The sequence below is a fragment of the Falco peregrinus genome, chromosome 9, assembly GCF_023634155.1.
Source record: "Falco peregrinus isolate bFalPer1 chromosome 9, bFalPer1.pri, whole genome shotgun sequence".
Lineage (NCBI taxonomy): Eukaryota > Metazoa > Chordata > Aves > Falconiformes > Falconidae > Falco > Falco peregrinus.
The window spans coordinates 3470989-3493391 of record NC_073729.1 but is presented as its reverse complement, the minus strand read 5'-3'; the positions used below and the strand labels follow the sequence as shown (position 1 = coordinate 3493391).

General features: G+C 42.4%; 1 protein-coding gene across 7 annotated transcripts in view; it reads right to left on the bottom strand.

The window, feature by feature from the left end:
• Nucleotides 1–22403, bottom strand: part of TOLLIP (toll interacting protein) — a 66689-nt gene that overhangs the window by 13872 nt on the left and 30414 nt on the right. For 3 of the 7 annotated variants that reach the window (XM_055813682.1, XM_055813681.1, XM_055813683.1), the window contains 2 exons: nucleotides 17598–17702; nucleotides 3616–3765 (listed from right to left, as the gene is read on the bottom strand). In XM_055813682.1, coding sequence (XP_055669657.1) covers nucleotides 3616–3654 — 39 coding nt within the window. In that variant the 5' untranslated portion in view covers nucleotides 3655–3765; nucleotides 17598–17702. Of the gene's footprint in view, nucleotides 1–3615; nucleotides 3766–12628; nucleotides 12648–13250; nucleotides 13409–15285; nucleotides 15306–17597; nucleotides 17703–22403 lie in introns of those variants that run through there. The other 4 variants (XM_055813679.1, XM_055813680.1, XM_055813678.1 and 1 more) reach the window with 3 other exon arrangements.

Sequence of the window (22403 nt, the reverse complement as noted above, 5' to 3'; positions counted from 1 at the left end):
AGCTGTATGATTACAAGGAAATGGCAACAACTTCAATTTCTGTCTAGATATCGGCTCTCCAATATACAATCAACTTACTGCCATAGGTAGCCTGTCCCTGAAGTACTTTTAAATGACGAAATACAGAAATCCAGTAGCTTCAAGAATATCACACAATACAAAAGCACAAACTGCAACAGCAGTTTAACTGAGGTAAAGATCTAGTAGATCATACTTTCGGAAGTGATTAAAAACTTACTTAATTCAGTGTGAGCATTTGATATTACTTAATTCAGTGGGCAACTCAAGTTCTCCCTGACTGTAAAAAGAGATGTGGTACAGAATCAAAAAGATACCCAAGATCCTTTTGCTGTAACACCAGAGGAATAGAGCAAACCAAGTTGATGACAGCCTTGAAGACAGCACAGAGTACTGCTGCACAGCTATATGCAAAGCAGAAATCAGACTTTTTTGGACATGGTGCTTCCCTGACTTGTACTAAGCAGCTTATAGCTCTTTTTATAGTAAGACAAGTGACAAAACGTAGTGCCTAGGATGCCTCCCACCTACAGAACATTTAAAGAACTGGAACAGTTGAGACTTGCGTACGATTTAGTGACAATGGATGAAGCTCTGGCCTGGAAAGCCCTTTTTTCCTTCAGGGAACATGCTGGTTCAGTAATTTATACGTTAGAGCTGGTGAGAAAGGCCTCAAAACAGTTTCTTGTAAATGTGAGCTTAACAAAGTAGGAAGGTTGGCACCTAGGTTATTCACTCTCTAGACTCTGAAGTCTAGCAGTTTAATCATAAAAGATAAAAAAGTTTATAATGAAGATTAACCAGTTTATCAAACTTCACCAAAAGGAAAGACACAATCAACCGTGCTTAGATAAACTCACCACCATTCCTATATATCTGCAAGGAAGAAAAGCAGTAAAGTACCTTCCCAAACCTATTTTCTCATCTTCCGCCATTTTTTTAGTAACAGCATTAAGGCATGCTGCTCTATATGCTTTATCAACACATATTTAAATACAAAAGACTTCAACCAGTTTTTCATGTTCCACAGGTTAACTAAGCCATAGTAAATCTCCTATCCAGAATGCCACATGCCTCAATACACAGCCACGATTCCCACAGCTTTCTTGCCATGAACTCCGAGACAGGTACAGAAGACTATCTCTCGGGACACCTCGGGGTTGTACTGCCATTCAGAGGGACCAGGCCAGGCTGCCGAAGTGCACAGACAGGAATCACAAAGTTCAACAAACGAAAATGTAACGTTCTGCCCAGAGGAGGAATAACCACATGTACAACTATAGGCTGTAGGCTACCTGGTGGAAGAGCAGCTTTGCAGAGAAGCACCTGGGGGTCTTGGTGGACACCAAGTTGGAAACAAGCCAGCAATGCACCCTTGCAGCAAAGACAACAGACAGCATCCTGGGCTGCACTAGGACAAGCACAGCTGGCTGGTCAAGGACAATCATCCCTTCTACTCAGCACTGGGGAGAACATATACGGAGTGCTGTTCTCTTTAGTTCTGGGCTGCCCAGTAGAAGACACGGTCATACTTGAACAAGTCCAGCAAAGGGCCACTAATACAGTTGAAGATTTCACTTCAAAAGCCATCACAGAATGGCTGAGGTTGGTTGGGACCTCTAGACTATGTCTAGCCCAAGCTCCCCACTCAAAGCTGGATCAAACGCTCAGGCAAGTTCTGAGTGTCTCTATGGATGGAAGCTTCACAATACTTTTGGGCAACCTGTCCTGACGGCTGACAACTCTCACAGTAAAATGTTTTTTCATGTATTTAAACAGAGTTTGCTATATTTCAATTTGTGCTTACTGCATCTCTTGCCTTTCTTCTAAATAGTACTGAAAAGAGCCTAGCTGTCTTCTTCGCTAATACCCGATGGTGGGGACTACTCATTTAGATTCCCCCAACAGCCTGTTCCCCAGCTCTCTCAGCCTTTTCTTGTACGTAACATCCTCCTTAATCCTTGATTAAGGCACTGGCCAGGGTGGGATAGGGATGGGATGAAGTCAGGACTAAAACTCCAGGAGGTCCCCTCTAACTTCAACTATCCTGTGATTCCGTAACAAGTGGTTACTTACAGACATGACATCATGAACAGCCGTTAGGCTTTATTCTTTAAGCAAAACAAAGATTTTTCTTATCTGCATAAGCACCTAAAAATAAACAAGGACTGAACCTGATAAGGACCAATATCAGCTCCGTCAGTTCACCCATCCAAACAGGGATCTGGATGTTTCTGTACACAGCCACTCAGTGAGATGCAAACCTTGTTCCTGAACACTGTACTGTCTGCCCCTTTTATCTGCTACAGGAACTTCTACCATCTATACTGATTGGAGCAACATCCCATGATAAAAAACCACTTTAAGCTGTCCAAGCAAATAGCCAAAGATGGACAACCTATGGAGTAGCATACAAGTTGTTAGAAACTGCTAGAGAGTCAAGAGAGACAGGACTTGTTACTTGATAAATGTTTTATTTCCTTATAGGCCTGAGCTTTAACCTGCAACATCTACCCCCACCTCTGCAAAAAAAAAAAAAATATAATAAAGCTTCTTCTACTATGCTCTAGGAGTGGTAACATTTTTCTGCTGATCAAAGTTGCACAAGAGGCTTCCAGTGTTACACTCTTTGAACACAGATTGGGAAACTCATCAGAACTAGAAAAAGGGCTGCAACTGAATGCAGTTCAAGTGTCTAGACATTCGAAGTAATGGACTTTGAAAAAGCATGACCCCAGGTTGCAAAGGACGGATATCAGCTGTGAAGGAACAAACTGACCAATGAAACGCATAGAAAGGAAGGATCAGTCCCTCTTTTCCTGAGAGACCCTGTATAGGTTTGCTCCCCAGTAAGGACCTCACCATGGAAGCTGTAACCATACATGTATTACTCCAGCCTTGGTGCAAAACTTGAGGCTAAATATCTCGTTGGTATGTTTTTAGAAAATGACTTGAAAAGAGCACTTTTAAGTAGATGTGGTGTGTTAAGTCAATATGAAGAACATTTGGTATGTTAATGTAGGCAACCAGAATTTTGCTGAGACAAGTTTCAAAACCTGAAATCTTATGCATAATGAATGCATTAATACAGTACTGTCAATAGAAGAAAGAAGGGTAACAAGGGAAAAGAGGAGGTAGAAAATAAAGAGCTAGGACTATGCACTTGTGATTAATAAGAAAGCCTGAAAAAACCCCAAGAAAACCAGCAAATGCATTACAGGAAACTGGGATGGAACAGAGCAGTCACTTCAGGAAAAATATGTAAGGCAACTGCAGTTTCTTGTAATATTCTCAAAATTTCCAGTTCTTCCAATATTAAGTGTTTCTACAAGAAGCCTTCTGTAAAAAAAAAAATTTATTTGATTATGTGCTATAATAGCAAGGTTTACAGGAAATTGCTGCACCATGCAGTTATGAAACATGAAGCTGGACAAAATGCTGATGTACAGTAACACATAGCTACAAAGTCTTTAAAAATTACTCATTCTTATATAAAAGTCACTTAGTAACTCAAATTTTTGTAGCCACCAATCAAAAAAATTAGTTGTATTAACTAATTACAATTATTTAATTGTACAAAGAAGGTACTGCTTATACCTGTACTACAGTGATGCTGAGTCTGCCCACTGTACCCATTGGTCCTCCATACTGTAGCTGCTGAGCCGCCTGGGCATCCAGCTGGATCTGCTGTTGCTGCTGCGTTGGGGTAATGCGAAGAAAATCTTGAGGAAGTTCACCAACATAGACCTTAAAAAAGAGAAGGAAAAGAAAAAAGCCCTTCAAACTTCAGTCTTCCAATTTCATAACGGGAAAGACAGAACATAAATAAAAGCTTAGCAAAAACATTCAACAGAATTTTGTCTAGTTCTCTCAGCATGAACAAAGAACTAGTTAAATGACAAAACTGTCAACTCATGTGGAGAATGTTCTCATACTTTCAAACCCACGAAATTCCAACATAATCCTCTGAAAAACATACAACATGCAGAGCAAGGCTGCTCTGCAACTGAACATGTAAGTAGTCCATACAACAGCCAGAGCTACCAAGTCTTCTAACCCATTCACATAAGCCAGCTGATGGCACCCAGCTCTTTCACTTATCACTCATGTTGCATCCAATCATTCCTGTGACAAAACAGCATACTGTTGTCATTCGAAAAAGTCACGTTCACAGTCACCTTCAAGACAGATCATAAAGACAATGTTTCCTATGAACCATAACCATATGGACATTTCTTCAACATAACTGTCATGGTTTAACCTCAGCCAGCAACTAAGTACCACACAGCCTCTCACTCACTCCCACCCCCTGGTAGGATGGGGAGAAGAATCGGAAAAAAGGTAAAACTTGCAGGTTGAGATAAGCACAGTTTAATAATTGAAATTAAATAAAACACAGTAATAATATAATAATAGTAATTAAAAGGGAGACAACAGTAAGAGAGAGAAATAACACCCAAGACAGACAAGTGATGCTCAGCCCCCGCTAACCGACACCAGCCAGTCCCGGAGCAGCAATCAGTGGTCCCCAGCCAACTCCCCCGGGTCTATACACTGAGCGTGATGCTCGGTGGTACAGGATAGCCCTTTGGCTGGTTCCGTCAGCCATCCTGGCTTCCTGGGCACCTCCTCGGTGGCAAAGCATAGGGAACTGAAAAGTCCTTGACCTAAAGTAAGCGCTACTTAGCAGCAGCGGAAAAAAAAATAAAAATAAAAATAATCAGTGTGCTACCAACTTTATACTCATACTAAATTCAGAAACACACCACCGTACCAGCTACTAGGAAGCAAACTGACTCTATCCCAGCTGAAACCAGGACAATAACCAAGAATTCTTCAACATAACAAAGATGCCCTAATGCTTTCCAGTGTTAAGCATGGCCAGCCTGCAACAAACCCTGGGGACAAAATTCCACCATACTCAAAGCAATAATGGAGGAATACAAAACCTGGTTTATCACAAGAAAGAACCATCATGAAAAGTTCAAAGCAGAAGCACACTAGAGGAATTCAGTCACCTGTGCCAATATGAATCAGCAGCCACTGTGTATTTTCTGTTAGCTTTATGGTAAGAGAAGGGGAAGTTTCTACCTATTACTCGTCAATTCTATTCCTGTCAATTCAACAACTTGGGTTGTTTCTAGGTTTTTAAATGCTCAGTGCACATTATTAATAACACATTTAGTGAGACCATCACATTAAATAACAAGCATTCTATAATAAAGCATTTTAAAAGTGGTATATAAAACCTATCATCACGCTGTACTCATTCCTGTTGTCTATAGAGTTGCTTACATATTTAATACAGACCTGTCCACTGCATCAAGACAAAAAGACAGTGCAATTGCTTATGTTGCAATCCCAGGCAGGATTACTCAATTGTGTTCCGGCAGATGCAAGCCTACAGAACATAATTTAAGACGTTAACAGGCCTCTAGGACATAGCTTTTGAAGATCAGACAGCACTTGCATGTAAAGATTGCATCTTGGAGACAGGAACTGCAGCTCTTGCCAAATCACATTGTATGTGACTATTGCTGAGAGCCTCAGGATCCTGGCAACAGTAGGTGTTACATGCCAGAAAGGAAGTTTATCAAAAAAGCTAAGGAAGTACTGAATGCCTGCTGCTAGGCTACTGGGAGGGAGAAGTGGGAACCAGTCTTGCTTACAAGCATCTTAAGATTTTGCAATTAAGATCTTAAGTAGTTTAAGTTTTAAGAAGTAGGAGGGGGGAAACCAGGTGTGGAGAAGGAGAAAACTAAGCTAAAAGATAGCACTGACATTAAAAGAAAGCTTATCTAATTAAGTTAGGCTGGAAATTAGACAGGGTCTTGTAACAGCCTTCTCAGTAGAACACACATTATAAAAAAATGAGTTAAGTTTTAAAATAAAACATAATCCATTTACAAAAGACTTGGAATGGCACTAGAATTAGCAAGGCAGTGCCATTTACAACACAGCAGGTCCCCTCCAGCCCCTGACCTCTAGGAAGTTTCAAATCTGCTATTATCAACATCTCTAAGAGTAAGCATCATGAAGATTTCCCACAGTCAGAAGTGGTGCCTGCAGCCCTGAAATCACATTCCCGCGTGTGCAAGCTCCCTCTGTCAACTTCTCAGAAAACAGGATAGCACGCATCACATTTCCACCATCTTAACATGGAGATTGGACAAAAGAACTCTAACATTGTTAAGTCACCCAAATACTGCTGCAAAATAAAATATATAAACTAGTCTCTATACTTTTTTGTCCCTTCTGGACCCCAGATCTGTAACGGAGACCAAAGTTTACTTACAGCATCTAAGCTAAGTGATTCATGTATCTCAACAAAAGCTACCTTGTAACTCTGGAACTGCAAAGCACACACACAGAAACTGAAAACAGCTGGTGTAATTAAGTCCTCAAAAGATCCAAGTGGTAAACCCCTCCAAAAGGAAGAGCAGGGAACAGGAGATCCATATGCTCCCACCTTGAACATTCAGCTCTGACCGAGATCTGGTACACAAGTCCCGGTGATAGGTGCTTATTGAGGAAAATCCACAACTCAGTAAGGTCTTATGCTAATTATCAGTTCATTCCATATTGATGGAGACATACCAGTAGTGTGCCATCTTTTTATCTGTAAAGAAAACAGGCTAATTTGTCTTCCTCGAAGCATTTAAAAGCTCCTGCCACCTCCAAACTTGAATCAAAAATACACAGTTACATAACTAGAGTTCAGCCACAGTTTTTGTTTTTAAAGCCAGGAGGACCTAAATGGCAAGCCTGTATCACCGATCCTACTCAACACCCATCAAATGCACTTCTCTCACTGTAACAACTTTTAAGAAATAGCATGAAATTCAAACCTGCTCTGCCATTAGCTGTAGAACAAAAAAAAGTATTCAATATAAGATTTGAATTTTACTGGAACTTTCAAGCATTGCCTTTCAAAAATATGAATTATCTAAAACCACAATAACATTGCCCTTCCTATCAGCTACAACCACCTAAGGGCTACTTTTGAGAATCTTCGAAGTGAAACACTGCAGGTATAAAAACTGCATCTCAACTCCTTCAGACTGAAGGCAGCACAATGTTCCACAGCTATTCAAGCTCATTTAGAACTGGGCTGTCTCAGTCTCACCTTCCTGTTTTCACCCTCATTTCTCGCACAACATTCAATGGTGCCAAGGCAATTTTAAAGTGCATTAGTGCAGAGGGCTGACAGAAGAAAATGAAACAAATGTTGGAGATAAAGGGAAGTCATCTGGACCCTTACCTCACCAACTGATCATGTGAGTACCAGTACATACATCAGGGAGGGAAAGGGAACACACAGCCCCAGACAACCACAAGCACCCTGACTTACCAAACCATGTGCCATGGCAAGCACACTCAGGGAACTGTAAATAAGGTTTCCACACTAACAATTACCAAGAAACTCTAATACTAGGTTTAAACAAGTTTCATGTTAAAGAGCTTTAAACACCTAGCTACTCAGAAAAGTTCTAACCATTCTCCTTTAAATGGTTTCACTAAGTAAGAACAAGTGAGTGAATGAGCAGGAATTTTGAACTATTATTCTATGTTTTGCACACCAAATGAAAAATCGGCACCAGATAGGACGCATCCAGAAGTCCTGAAAGAGCTAGCTGATATTTTTTAAGGCTAGTCTCTCTCATCTTTAAAAGGTCATGGAGATTAGAGGAAGCTCCCTATGACTGGAGACAGACAGATCTCATACCCAGCTTTCAAAAGGGCAAGAAGGATGACCTGAGGAAGCACAGACAGGTCAGCTTCACTTTGGTCGGTAAGAAAATCATAGAGCAAATACTTCTGGAAGCCATTTCTAGACACATGAGGAAAAGAGCAGGGAGTAGGAATGGCCAGCCCTTGCCAAGGCTTTGAAAAGAAAAAAAGCCTGATTACTCCAGCTGCCTTATACAATAAAATTAATAGAATTGGTAAACAATACGGATGAAAAAACTGGCTGGGTTGCTGAGCTCAGAAGTTACAAGTTCAGTGGTTAATGATGCCGGAGGTGGATTAAAAGCAAAGCTTCTCAGAGGTCTGTGCTGAGACTAACTTATGTGTCTAATATTTTTCCTTATCAGTAACCAGAGGTGAAGACAGAATGTACCCTTATCAGTTCTGAGGACAACACAAAAATTGGGGCAGGGGAATGACCGGTATACTTCAGGACAGGACCAACAACCAGAGAGACAGAAAAAATTCAGTGGCAGGAATTCCATGAAATCCAGCAAGTGCAAAGTCCTGTACTTTGGCCAGAAAAATCCCTGGCACCAGCACAGGCTAAAGAACAACTGGCAGGGGTGCAGCTCTACAGAGGGAAACATGCGGATCCTTGTGCAGAGCAAGCTGAACATGAATGAGCAGAGCACGCTCACAACAATGAAGCCTAACAGCATACTACACTACATCCACAGAAGCCTAGCCAGCAGGCTGAGGAAAGCAATTGTCTCCCTTTGCTCAGCACTCATTAGACCACATCTGCAACAATGCAACCCATTTGGGGGCCAGCAGTACATGAAAAATGATAAACTTGAGTAAGCCCAGCAAAGATCCACCAGGATGGCCCATGAAAAGGGCTGTAGCGCAAGACTTGTGAGGACAGGCTGAGGATTTGTTTAGAGTAGAAGAAACCTGGGATGCACCTTGCTTCCAGTATCTATGAGGAGGTCATTAAGAAAACAGAGCCAGGTTCTCTTCTGAGATGCAAGGCAAGAAGAAAGGAGACTTCAGCTGTCAAACTGAAACAGGGGATGTTTGCTATTAAATAAGGAGGGAAAAGAAATTAATTGCAGGGGCAACCACAGCAAGGAACAAACTGCCCAGCAAGACTGCAAAAACTCTCACCTTAGAGATTTTGAAGAACCTGCCAGAAAAAACCCTGAGCAACCTGGCCCAAATTAAAAATTGACCATGTTTTTAGAAGAAGGTGGGACAACATGGACTCCTGGCATCCCTTCTACCCTGAACTGTTCTAGGATTCTACCTAACTCATGTTATAGCATGACACATCTGGTTATACTCCTGTAGAACTGTACTCAAAGGCTCTACATAAGCATTTCCATTTAGAGATGGACACAGAAACAAATAACAGCAATTAAGTTTACTACATTTACGGATTTCTGCTGTTTGGTTCTGCGTTTGGGCTTTCTTAGTGTTGTTTTGTTTTTCTTTTTTTAAACATCCCAAAAAATGTGTCAGGTACTGCAAGGTACCAGACACTTCTCCTGTTCTTATGATTTTTCCTGTTGCCAGAAAATTTCCATCTATTTTGTTGCTTCTGTTGTTTCCATATGCCTACCTGTAAATACTTTATGATCCTACAGTCATCACCTTAATAGGATTTTCCCTTTCCCCCTAGTACACCACCTATATTTACTGCCAACCAAGTATTTTGCCACTAGCTGCTGCCTCTGGATTTTCCCAGCACATCTAAATTAGTCCAAGACACTAACATTTAAATATTTGCAAAATACATTCCACCGTGCAAAAGCATCACTGTTAATAAAGAAAGTTTGGTTTTACTGAAGAAGAAATCAATATGAACCATTTGATTATAATCAAAAGAGATTCCTTTCTTCACTAAAACAATAATTCTGAAATCTTGCAGAGTATGGCAGGAACTACTGTATATAAACAGACGTTAAAAATTACAGATAGAGTGAGTGTCCATAAGACATCTGAAATTCAAGAAGCATTTATAGCATATTTGAGTTTCATGCATTCGGACTGCACTCAAGGTAACAGGAATAACATCGGGAAAAGCCACAGAAACAGCTCAAAACAAGGAAAACCCAAAATTCATATTGGGATTATCATTAAGAAGAAGGATAATTGCCATCAATTCCAGGAACAGACTTCTGTTTTTTTCTACTCTACTACTAGACATACCAGTACAAATCTTTCTTTCCTTCAAGTCCTAGTTACAAGAAAGTGTCGTTGAATGCAACAGAAAACAAGTCACTTAGTGTCTTAAGGTACTTCTTTTACCTGGTAGAAAGCAAGAACTTCAAAGCATCATCAATGCTGCCCTCAACATTTTCTGTCAAAGGAACATGCTCCAGAGACCAGATCACAGCACTTAAAAATTAATTCACATTTTGCTTAGAAACACTCAATTTCATCTTACTCCCTCAACTTTTTGAACAACTTCTGGAATCTGAAATGATTGCAACAATGTGTCTTAATGAGATTCCCATATTCATAGACCAAGATTTTAATAGTACATATATCCACATTCTAGTAAGAAACAAAATATCTAATAAAATATTCAATTATACCCGAAATTATCAACACAATTATTCTGGTTATAGGACTTTGTATTCAAAATTGCTTGTGTGACAGCATAACATGTATCAGTACTGGACAATACAAACAGGAATTGCTTCTTCACCACCTTTGTTCAGAAAAAGATAACAAAGTTCTGAAGAGTCGCGACAAAACTTCCAGTAATACCAGAGACAACAAAACTAACATAGTTAAATGACAGTATTAGGACAAGATGAGAGAAGTCATTATAAATATAGCCTGGCCATTAGAAGATTTCCAATCATCTGAGTAGTGATTATTAGGGAAATTGGGAGCAGAGATCCAGGTAGTCCTAGTTTGGTACTTGATCTAATTTTGGTGGATCTGACCTACTTGCCAGCATGGTCAATAATCACAGATACTAATTTTGGATTTGCTTAGCTAGCTAAGGAATCACAAATACAAGGTTTTGGTGTCTCAGATTTAACCTGAAGCCTGATCAAACCAATTATTAAAAACTCTCACTTGGAAAAATATATCATTTAGCAGCCCTTATATATTCAGCCACAGTTTAGATTTCAAGTCTGTCCTCAAAAGATCACAAAATGTGGAAACACACTGATTCCGTAACATCCCGAAAACAGCCAGAGAAATCTGTATTCTAGCAGAATATTTACCAGTAACAGACAGGGTGAATTCCAGTTCTGTTTCTTCTGAAAAACTTAACAGCAAACAGAAATTTTAATTATTCACCAAATAAGCATCATCATAAACTGGAAAGCACAGGTGTAAGAACAAGACTGGCAACAGTATAGCAGCATACTTTATTTTCTTACCTGCACAAAACAACCTTGAATGTTTTCTCACCTGTTCAAACAGAAAGGGACAGAACTGTTCTCTCCAGCACTAAAGAGAAAATGTTTCCCAATCCTTTAGCACCGTTTAGTGGCTATTCATTTGTAACGCAGCTGTATATATAAAAACAAGTAGAATTCTATCTTCTCTAGAGAGAATTAAGAAAGGCTGGCATGTAACCTATCAACATCCTGACCTGTGAATGGCAGCTTAATACTGCAAAATTTATTAAGTCATTTGAAAAATACTCCAATCTCTAAAGCGGTTAAGACAAGGAAGAAAAGAGTGCACAACAATGTTAGGAAGATATAGGAAAAAAACCCAAAAAATTTAAAACCAAAAAGCCAAAGTTGTACAAGATAAATCATCATATGCCTTTCCAATTGTCAGACTCAAATCAATTTTAAGTAACAAAAGACTGCCAAGAGCTTATACAGGAGCACCTGGTTAATTCTAAAATAAGACATCTAGAAGAGTAACATTCCAAGTGTTGTGATACACGTTCTTTAAAACATTTCAGAAAGGCTAGGCAGTTATGATTATCAAACATCTGTAAGATTGTAGCCATGTCCAAGAAGATTCTAAAATCTTAGCCCAGGAAGAATATTTCATCAACCTAAACCAAGCAGATATTCAAAGTACTTCACTGAATACCAACAAGGTGCTTAGCACCATAGGCAAGTAAAACTTCTCTCAAAAAGAAATGCCACTACATCGCAGAGAGAAATATCTGCAGTTTCACCTTCCCGCAAACCCAGACTGCGGCCAGGCCTCCTGTCCCTTCTGTCCAAACCACTTGGTTACCCGTCCCTTCTGTCCAAACCACTTGGTTACCCGTCCCTTCTGTCCAAACCACTTGGTTACCCGTCCCTTCTGTCCAAACCACTTGGTTACCCGTCCCTTCTGTCCAAACCACTTGGTTACCCGTCCCTTCTGTCCAAACCACTTGGTTACCCGTCCCTTCTGTCCCTACTCCCACATCAATTCCCTCAGTCTCCCCCATCTCCTCCCAACAAACCCAAGACTAAGTGAAATTACTTTTAAACAAACTCTGACCGTTTTCCAGAAATTTATATTATTTTGAGTAAAACCTGGTACACTCTGACAGAATCCTACCTGGGTGCCAGCACCCCCAGCGCTGCACAGGACCTCTGGGGCCAGCCGCTGGTGTCTTCTCTTGACACCATCAAGAGACAACAAAACACTTTATTACCTTAATCTTCCACTTAAAACTTTTCTTCCAACGCCACAACTATTACCACAATCCTTGTAAAAGGACTCTGTTCTGGAAGACGGGACAAATAAGGCACGTTAAGGAATTAAATCGATGATCGTGTAGTGTTACTGCCAGGAGATAGCACCAAACAGCGATGCGGTTTTCCAAGATCAGCAGTTTAATAACTCAGTGCTGTGGCGCTTCACCGAGGCTGCACAGGCGCACACGCAAACCCTGCTGCTTCTAGTCGTTTAAATTGTTTAAGAAACCTTATTTCACCTGCAGAGCCACCTCCTCCTGCCAAGGACTACCAGATCCTTCCAGAGCAGGGGACAGGGACAGCACAGCAGCGGAGGGCTGATGTTACACCGCAGCACGCACCCCTCCGCGGGGCAGCACCCACCCCGGCACCGCGGGCCCGCCGCCGTGTGACCGCTCCGGGGGCGGCCGCCTCTGCGCGCCCCGCCGGCCCCTGAGGGCGCAGAGCTCTGCCCCGCTCCGCAGCGGTTCAGCTGTGGGTAGGCTTAAGCCGCCCAACCCTTCGGAAGGCCGCGGACAAAGGGTGGGCAGAGAGCCGCCCCCACCCCGCAGGAGCGGCTGCCGCCCCCTTCCCCGGCGGCTCTCCGCCAGGCGGAGGAGCAGCAGGCAGGCAGGCTGTCCCGCCCCCGCCCCCGCATCCCGGGCAAGCGGCGAGCGCTCGCCCCGCTCCACCGCGCGGCGGGCGGGACACGAGCAGGGCGAGCCCGCCCCCGCCGAGCGGCGCCGCAGCACCGGCCCGAGGGGAGCGGGAGCGGGGCCGGGGGCCGAAGCCCAGCGCAGCCCCAGCCGGGCCTCGCCTCACCGGCCCGGCGCCGCGCAGTCACAGGAGCGAGGGGGAACCTTCGCCCGCCGCGGCACTCACCGGGCCCCGCTGAGTGGTGACGGTGGTGGCCATAGCGGCTCGCTCGGGCTCGGGCCCAGACCCCTCCTGCCGCCCCGCCAGGCCGCCGCTCCGCCGGGGCTCCGCGGCCGCCGCCAGCCGTCACTCAGCGCTGCCGCCGCGTCAGCTGACCCGGCCCCGCCCCTTCTGGCGGGTTCCAGGGCCGCGCCGTGCGCAGGCGCGCAGGGACGGGGCGGGCGCCGCGGGCAGGTCCCCCCGCGCACGCGCGTAGCGACCCCCGAGCGGGGCGAGCGGGGCGAGCGGGGCGGCTCCCGCGCACGCGCCCTTGTGCCCTGCCGGCACGGCGGTGCGGCGCGGCCCGCTGACGCTGGGGGGCGCCGCGGCGCGGGCCAGGAGCCGGCACCTGGGGGCTGCGGCCGGCGGCCCCGGCTTGGCCCGGGGTCCGCGGGGTCCCCCCACCCCGGTTCGGCCCGCGGGTGCAGCGGGTGCCTGGCAGGGCCGCTCGCCTTGCGCTGCCCGCCCCGCCCCGCAGCTCATCCAGCGCGGCCCTGCCTGCACGGACAAAAGCAGCTTTCATGTTCATCCCTGTGCTGCTCTGGGAGATAAAATTTGATCATTTCAAAGCCTATTTAAATAACATAACTCTTTCCTGTTGTTAAGATCTGCTGTATGAATTTAGCCCTTAATTAAAATTCTAGTGTAGATTTTGGCAGCTGGAAATAGAACAGTGCAATTAGGAATGCTCCAAATTTAGCACTAGCTTTTTTTCCCCCACTACCCTAGCATCTACTTGCAGCAGGAACAGCCTCGTCTTTTTACTGGTGTCTTGATACTCAGAAAAACACGTACTGCCGACAGGAGTGATGGGGAGCCCCTGAACCAGCTGAACGCCAATAGCCAGCAGAAGAGAAGGGCTGCAGTGCCCCGCACCCCTGCCCACGCTCTTCTGCTGGAAGCAGAATTCAGGTCAGCCTACAAAACCATTAAAGCAGCACATCATCCTTCCCTTGTTCCTGCCACCAGAAAAGAAACCAAACCTGAAAAGACATGTTGGGGGGGGGTTCTTTAAAAAGAAAGGTAATTTCTCCCCCTTTGTTTCTTTTGGGGGTGGGTGGGTGTATTTTTTAGTTTAAGTCTTGAAAGATCCTTTTGACGTAGGTTGTTTGGGGTTTTTTTCTTTGCAGGGAGAAGGGGTTAAGCTGCTTGGCGAAGCTACAGGGACTAGATTTTTTTCACTGCCCCTTGTATAAGCCTTTCAGCAGAGACAGTACTCTGTATGAAGGGGCAATGCAATGTCAAATTAAGCCACATGATTAAGAACATTCAGCACTTACAGTATCAGATATGTGCCCTGTCTGTATGAACCTTCTGTACCAATACAGTTAGCATTGTACAAACATTAATTTATAACAGATGCTACCCAGATGTAGCCTCTTTCATGAACTCTAAATCATCCAGCAGTTTTGATGGTTAAATGATAGCTGTTTCTTGAGCCAACACGGTTAAAACGGTAAGTAAAACCCACAGAGGTAACAGAAGAAGATCAGTGCTCATCTCCATAATTACAATCCTGACATCATCAGGGCAGGTTGGAGGGAAAAGAGCATTAATAAGCTTCATTGTTATTTTTACATCTAACAAGCTAGGAAATCAGTTTTAGGTAAGTCATGGGCAGTTATTTTAGTAACTTACGTAGTTTTACTTACCATGGATTTCATTCTAAGACCTGGTCTAATCACAACAATCTCAAAGAAGTTAGACATGAGACAAAATTATTGTCCCTATAAAATTTATATCAACAGAAAAAAGTAGTAACACTGCCTCAGAGATTCCTGAGGTTTTGCTCATCCAGAGATAGGCAGTGACTAGAGTGAACATTGTGCCTTCCTGACAGCACCACCATTTTCTAACTGCCTCTTTTATTTTCCTGTTTTATTATTATTCCTAGGAAATCCACAGATAATCTAAACACTTATTTTTAATCACCATTTTTAAACTATGCAGTAAAGGATTTGCGGTTAAATAAGCCCCCACTCTCCCTAGGGTAAATTAGTACCTGAAGGTGGCCTGGAAACGCTACAAAAATACCGGCTTTGCCATCTGGTGGACATCCACGACACAGCAAACAGCCTTCGCCCAGGAGGGACAGGTGGTTCTGCTTCCCCAAGTGCGGTATCATCACAAATAGGGAGCACCGGTGCAAAAACATTAGCGAGACATCTGATGTCAATGTAGTAATTAAAGTGTGAATGTAAGCCATGGGAAAGGTGAGAGAACAAGTCATAAAACCCTGTTATTTGCAGCATATGGTCATCATTAAAAAAAGGTTGAAAGGTAATTAAAGAAGCCATAATGACAATAAATTGCGTTTATCTTGTAATAAAAATTTAGATGTCAGTTTCTCCTGTATCAGCCTTTCATTCTGATTCCCAGTCTTTTCTCTGTTCTTCCCAGTTCTTCATTTGGCCCTCCCAGAATCTCTCCTTTTCCATTGCCTCATCTGTTCTTTCCAAAATGCTTCTACCCCTTTTGCACCTCCTCTCCATCCTCTCTTTTGCTTTGATGCTCTCTTTCATCTCCCACATCTTCTATTAAACTTGCTTCTACAGATCTGTCATAAGCCCCATGTTCTCTGAAATTTCACCTGGAGCTTTCCATTCACATTTTTTTATAAACTCATCTCCTTGCTCCCAGCTGCTGGCTGGGTAAGAGGTAACACATTTCCGAGCTCTCCATGCTGTTTCCTCAATACGAGGCCAAATGCCAAAGATGACAATTACCTTTGCTGAAACCTTTGACTGGTGGGATCACTAATATGGTTTATTTTCTGTAACCAGCTACCTATTTTTATGAAATTTCTAAGAGCTTATTATCTCTGAAGAAGTTAAGTAAAAACTGAATGAAATTGGACAACAGGTTGGAGAGGTGTAGAGAGAAACAAATATATGTCCATATATAGTGATTGCTTGGAAGTTATCAAATAGGCGTTGCTCCCTAGCCCGTCTCCAGAATCTGAAAGTGTAGACACCACCCATGCTTTTCTCCATAAAACCAGAAACTGATGTCTCATGGTACAGAGGAGAGTAATGCACAGGATGCCGTCCTCACCGAAGAACAGTTACAGCAGAATTCTTGCCAAATTAACGTTGTGCTTGTTCACAAAACCAGAAGGGACACTTGAAAGGTTGTGGAAAGTCTGATACTATGGGAGGAGTGACGGAACACAACGCTCCACGGGACAGCAACTAAATTTTGGCAGCTCAGTGTTGGGGTCTAACCTGTCAGATCTACAAAATTGTAGACAGCAGTAATTAGTGTCGTGAGAGGAATACATTTGTACCTCTTTAAAAATCGTGCCCCTTTAGGAAGGTCAAGCCTCCCAGTTTATTTAGGTGAGATACATAATAGAATCCTTCAGCCAGAAAGTGACCTTTTAACTGTTAGCTGATCTCTTCCCCCGGGAAAGCTCACAAGTGAATTGGGTGGTTACATTTTATGCCATTTTTAATGTCACTAATGAGTATCTGTCATGATACTTGGGGAGTTCCCACATCATTTAAACCCTGTTTGTTTATTATGGCTTACGAAGACAGCGAAGTCACAGGAATGTGTTTTTTAAATGCACTTATAGCTAAACTAAGCTGACTAAGCTAGTGCATAAAAGCAGAGTAAAAAAAATCATGGCTGTGATTTGTTTAGTTCAGAGTTATCCATCTGACCCTGCAGAGACCAATGAAGGATCTCACCATGAACTAGCAAAACAAGTTTTCAGTTAAGTTTTGTAGATGCTACAAGCACACAAGAATATTGTGGGATGGCTACGCATCACTTGTAACACTGGCTTGGGTCTCAGGCAAGGTCAGCCCTTTTCACCATGTCCCCATAGGACTTTAGATGACACACCGAGATACAATTCTGTTGCATAGGAAAAAGCATCTTTTGCAAAATGCAGAGCCCAATTCTACCATCATTTCTTACACAGTCCCCCAAAGCTGGCTTGAGGTTAATAGCAAGCAAGGGTGACAGTGGAGAAGGCCAACGGGATCCACTGCTCTGTGGATCCAGCCCATACCAAAGCAGAAGTGCAGAAAAAGGGAAGGGATGTTGCAGGCTTCAAGCTACAGAAAAGCCCTCAGAGTCCTAGTGTGCTGAGCACAGCTTCTCAGGATGTATGTGGCCTTATGTAGGTGCTGGATGTAGCACCAAACACACAGCAACAGAGCACAATGTTAATCTTTTGTTCACAGTACCAGCTCAAGCTTGGTGATGTACAACAGAGCTGGAACAATAACATGGAAATCCCAGATAGCATTCAGACTGGCTGTAATAAACAATAATTTCCACTTCAATAGCATGCAAGGTACTCACAGTGCAGTGCAAACTTTAATTAATCCTCACAGTCCAGTTGGGATGCAGGAGGATTACATCCCTCATCAGGAAGGAAAGATAGCTCCAGCATGAAACATGGCAACTCTGTAAGAAGACACAACAACATTACACAGGAATTCCAGCCAGGACGCATACTGCACTGAAACTACACGGGAATTCAATTGGACAGACAAGAGAGAAAAACTACATACAAACTGAAGCTCAAAATCAGCACTGCATCCCTCCCGACACCAGGCCATGAAACAGAGATGTTAAACAGCAGGCAACTTACCACCATCTCAACTATGGCATAATTTCATACTCCAGAGTTATAGCTACTGATTGAGCTAGATGAGTATTGGCAAAAGTGTTGTTCGAGCAATTGCGGGGGATTCTAGCAGAAAAGCCGAGAGCACTGCCGAGCCTCTAATAAGTGGCTGTTGTTCAGTCACGCTGCACTCAAAATAGCTTTCCAACAGAGGAAAAGCGAATTCTATTGGCTTCAACACCTGGTTGAGCAACTTAATGAGGACAAAATTGAAAGTTAGAGCTGAATCAGTATTTATTTTATAACTACATCTTCATCACACAGTCCACTCCAAAATGGGAGTTATTTCATTTCAAATCAAGCTTGTGCCAGGATTTACTGAAGGTTCACTCAGCACAGAGGTGAGGAGAAGGTTCTTTGAAAACAATTTCAGACAGCAGCTGCTTCAGAGGAGAAGTGCAATCTCCTATGATTTTTTCCCTTTTCTCCAGTTCCACCATGCTTTTCCTGAATTGTATTTCTTAACTGTATTTTTAATGCACCAGGAAAACTGTAGCAGTGCAAAAACTGTATTTACTGTTATTTGGATAACACTTCAATTTCCAGACAGCACTTCAAAGGAGATGAGCAAACAGTTATGAGAGCAAAATGTCTGCCCTGTCCACTACAGGCACCGAAAACAGCTTGTTCCTCTCACCGAAAATACTTTTTATGTATTTGAAAACCGCTGTTGTTTTACTTCTTAGTTTTCTTTTCTATGAAGCTCAGCTGTTCAGACTTAACCCAATACCTTCAGCCTTCACCTCTAAGTATACTTTTATGAAGCCTGATAATTGTTGTCTTCCTCTCTTTTTATTCAAACAGGACCATACCTTCCTTGAAGTACCCAAAATTGGACACAGCATTCCAGCTGGGACACAGACAGCTCCAAGGAGAGCTGAAGAATTACTAAATGGTTTGTAGGTTGTAACATTGGCTATAAATTGCAACAAAGGTTTGCCTTTTTCACAGCAGCGTAACATTGTTTACTCCTGTTCAGCTTATGATCTATGTTAACATCCAAATCTTTTTCTGCCATGCTGTTACTTAGCTTGTTCTTCCTTGCCTTGTGCTTTTGCAGTTCATTATTCTTACTTAAGTGTGGTGACCTGTTTGTTTTTATTGAGTTGCATGCTCTCAACAACTCCTCATGTTGTTCTACAATGTATACCTGTTATGTTTGATTGGCAAAACCACCTACCCACAGTAATTGGGCATAAATCAACATGCTTGTTTATTTAAAAAGAAGCTGCTCTCTTCTCTAGAGAGGAAGTCTAGCAAATTAAATCTTCACATCTTTTTTATTGAATCAGATTATCCTTTTTTATCTAGATTATTTTTCAAGTAGGAGAATTCCCTGCTGCCTCATTTTTAAAAAGACAGAATTCAGAAGTCGTTATTTGAAGATAAAAACTAAGGCAATTTAGATTTTGGCATTCTAGTCTCACAGAAGGAGGATGTGCAGTGTTCTCAGTTGTTATACCTGTATTTGTACCCAGCATCATGCCAGTCTGTGAGTAGATACTGTCGGAATCTCATTAATATGCTGTTAGATTCTCCATATAGTTGTTCCATTTTTTATTTGCTCTTTTCTTCTCCTCTTTTCTCTTTTTCTATTTTTTTCCCCTAAGAAAATAAGTATATAGAAAAATTAAGGAATTGCTGTTGTCCACTCACCAGATTTCCCATCACCAAAATACAAACTAAGACACGGAAGGAGTGAAACAATGAAAAATAAGTGAAATAACACAGGAAGAAGGAACAACTTCCTTCAGGAAGTTGAGGATATTATTTTAGAGTAATGCTAACAAGCCCAAATTTCTTTCAGATTTCTTCCAAATACTGCATACTCGATTTGCTCATACATTTCTCATTTGATCTAGTATTTTGTGTAGGCACAAGTAGTGCAACTGTGAATCTCTGCTTAACATAACAAACATTTCCCACTGGTTCAGGTAAAGTACAATTCCCCACACTCATAGTAATGGGCAGAAAGTCTTTCTCTCCCACTCCATCCCCAGGCAAGCAAACTGCTCTTCTGTTTACTTAATGTATTTCATTATAGAAATCTTTGCTTATATGCAGCAAAACACAGTTTTTCTCCTTCATAATTTAGCTAATTTGTTGCTCCTCCTCAATAACAAGATACAGAGGCAAATCAATATGCCATCTCCCTCCTCTAACTGCTGTTTTTTACAGAATAAGCACCAATTTTTTGCCTGTGTAGAAGGACTGAAGGGGGAAGGAATTCTGCAAGTTCAGTGTCATACTGTCTCCCACTGGGTACTTCAATTTTGTAGCTATTAGTTTTCATAATTAACAGTGAATATTATGAGGACTCTATGATAATAGTGGCTTTCAATTCTAGTATTTAGCAGGTTCTTTATCTGGTTGGCTCTCCCTGTGCCTCTTTATATTTGGTGCCTAAATGCCTGCAAGGAAATCAGTATTTTCTGTTAGATGTTTAATCACAAACCTTGCAAGGAAGTTTGCTGTTTACCAAACAGTGCAGAACTAATTTCATTACCACATCAACATGCTAGATACACTTGTCAGCTCTAAAGTCCCACCTTCTTGAAAGTCCCTAGCCTGTTATTCCCTTTGGAAAAAGATTATTTTCAAATAATACAATAGCCTGATTTACTATTCCCATCATTCCACCAGAGCTTTTCTTGCTGAATGTGAGAGGCTATGGGGAACAGGGTAAATTGCACAGAAATACACTTGGTGCATGCAGTGATAGGATTCTTGTACATACTGGCTCTGGTTTCCTTCTGGTCAAATCCTCAGCCTCCTTTAAAGTCATGACCAACCTACAAAGAGAGCCTGGAGCTCTGCCCAGGGAGGGACAGTGGTTTTGCTTTGCAGAGCTGCCTTCCCTCAGCCTCAGGGAAGTCAACCGAAGCTGCAGGAGCGTCGTGCCTCTGAAAATGCAGCACATTTGGCAACTTTGTAGCAGGTTTCTGCCAACAACCTCAAAGTTCTTAGGGGACTAGAGACAGTGCTGAGGAAAACCAACTAGATAGTGAGTCACCTGTCGCTTCAGAGTTCTCAAACATCTAGACTGGATGAGTCTAGTTTGTAGCTAAATACATCAAACACTTCCCAGCTCCTACTTCTGCTCACTGATCATTAGGTGTCACCTTAGTGTTCAGTACACAAGTATCTGAGTGAAGAAGAAAATTAATTTTCTCCCTACAAGGGAGACTTCTGATGAGGTATTGGTCTTGTGTTTAAAGCTAATTGCTTTAAGCGCAAAAGCAATACTCATCTTGTTAGACTCGTTAAAGATCTAGGATCAGTTTCCATAGGCTCTGTGATCTCAATAATTTGATCTTGCCACACTGCCTCTCCACTCCCAAACAGGCGATACTAACACACCTGTTGTGCGTTACAAATCTGCATGCTCAAGGGCAGGATCTCCGTGTCAATGAACACACACAGAGTGCTTAGCACAAAAGGTCCTTTTGATCATGGTCTTCAGCACTTACTGCAATATGTAATATACATACCGTAATTTACAGGAAGAAATTACAAACCCAATACTTAAAAGAGAGTGTACTTCGTTCCTTTCTATCTTCTAAAAGGCTGGAGAAAGATGCAGAAAACTGGAAATGTGTTGAAGTGTGTTTTAAGATACAGGACACGCAGGTGGTGTAATCACTGGTGCCACATGGGAGCTGCCAACAGGCTCCTTCATTACAATAAGCAGGTTAGGTTTCCCCTGGGGCCAGAGGATCTGTGCAGCACACCACAGGCCCAAATAAGAAGCCTTCACCTTCTCGGGTTAACTGTTCCATATATCACTAACTTGTTGACATACAATGGTCTTATAGTTAGGATAACTGCCCAAGTATGTGTGCATATGAACTCTCATGACACCTCATGTATACCTACCTCAAGTTGTCCGCTAGAATACATATGGAAAGAATGAATGCCAGGAAAGGTAATGAATCAAATCAAAGAGTGAAAATGAAATAAGGCAGGTAAGAAAAAGCTAGTTCTCATTATCTTTGTATGTAAAGTTTTCAGGCTAAGAAGACTGCTGTTTAAAAGCAATGAGTTGCTGCTGTAACTGTGGTTTTAACTGAAGTTTTAATAAACTCTAAAGAATACAAAAGTCTGTATAACACACGTGTAATGTGTTTGTATAACACATACGCTCACATACCTGTTTCAAGTCACTTCTTGCTCAGCTTCCCTTCTGATGCTTACAGCATTGTGTAAAACCTTCTGGCACATATGGTGTCTCCAATGCAAAGGTGGCATCACCTGACTGTAATTGTGCCCATTTTCCCTGCAGGAATTCAGCCCTACAGCTATATTCAGAACATGAAAAATATGTGCATTAAAAATATGACTTCGCTTTTTCTTTGTGACAACCAAGCACATAATTTTCTTTCTTCCCTCCCCCCCCCTAAAATAAAGATGGGAAAGACAGAACCATCATAGGATTATCTGAGCCCTCTATACATCATTCACGAAGACTGCAAATTGTA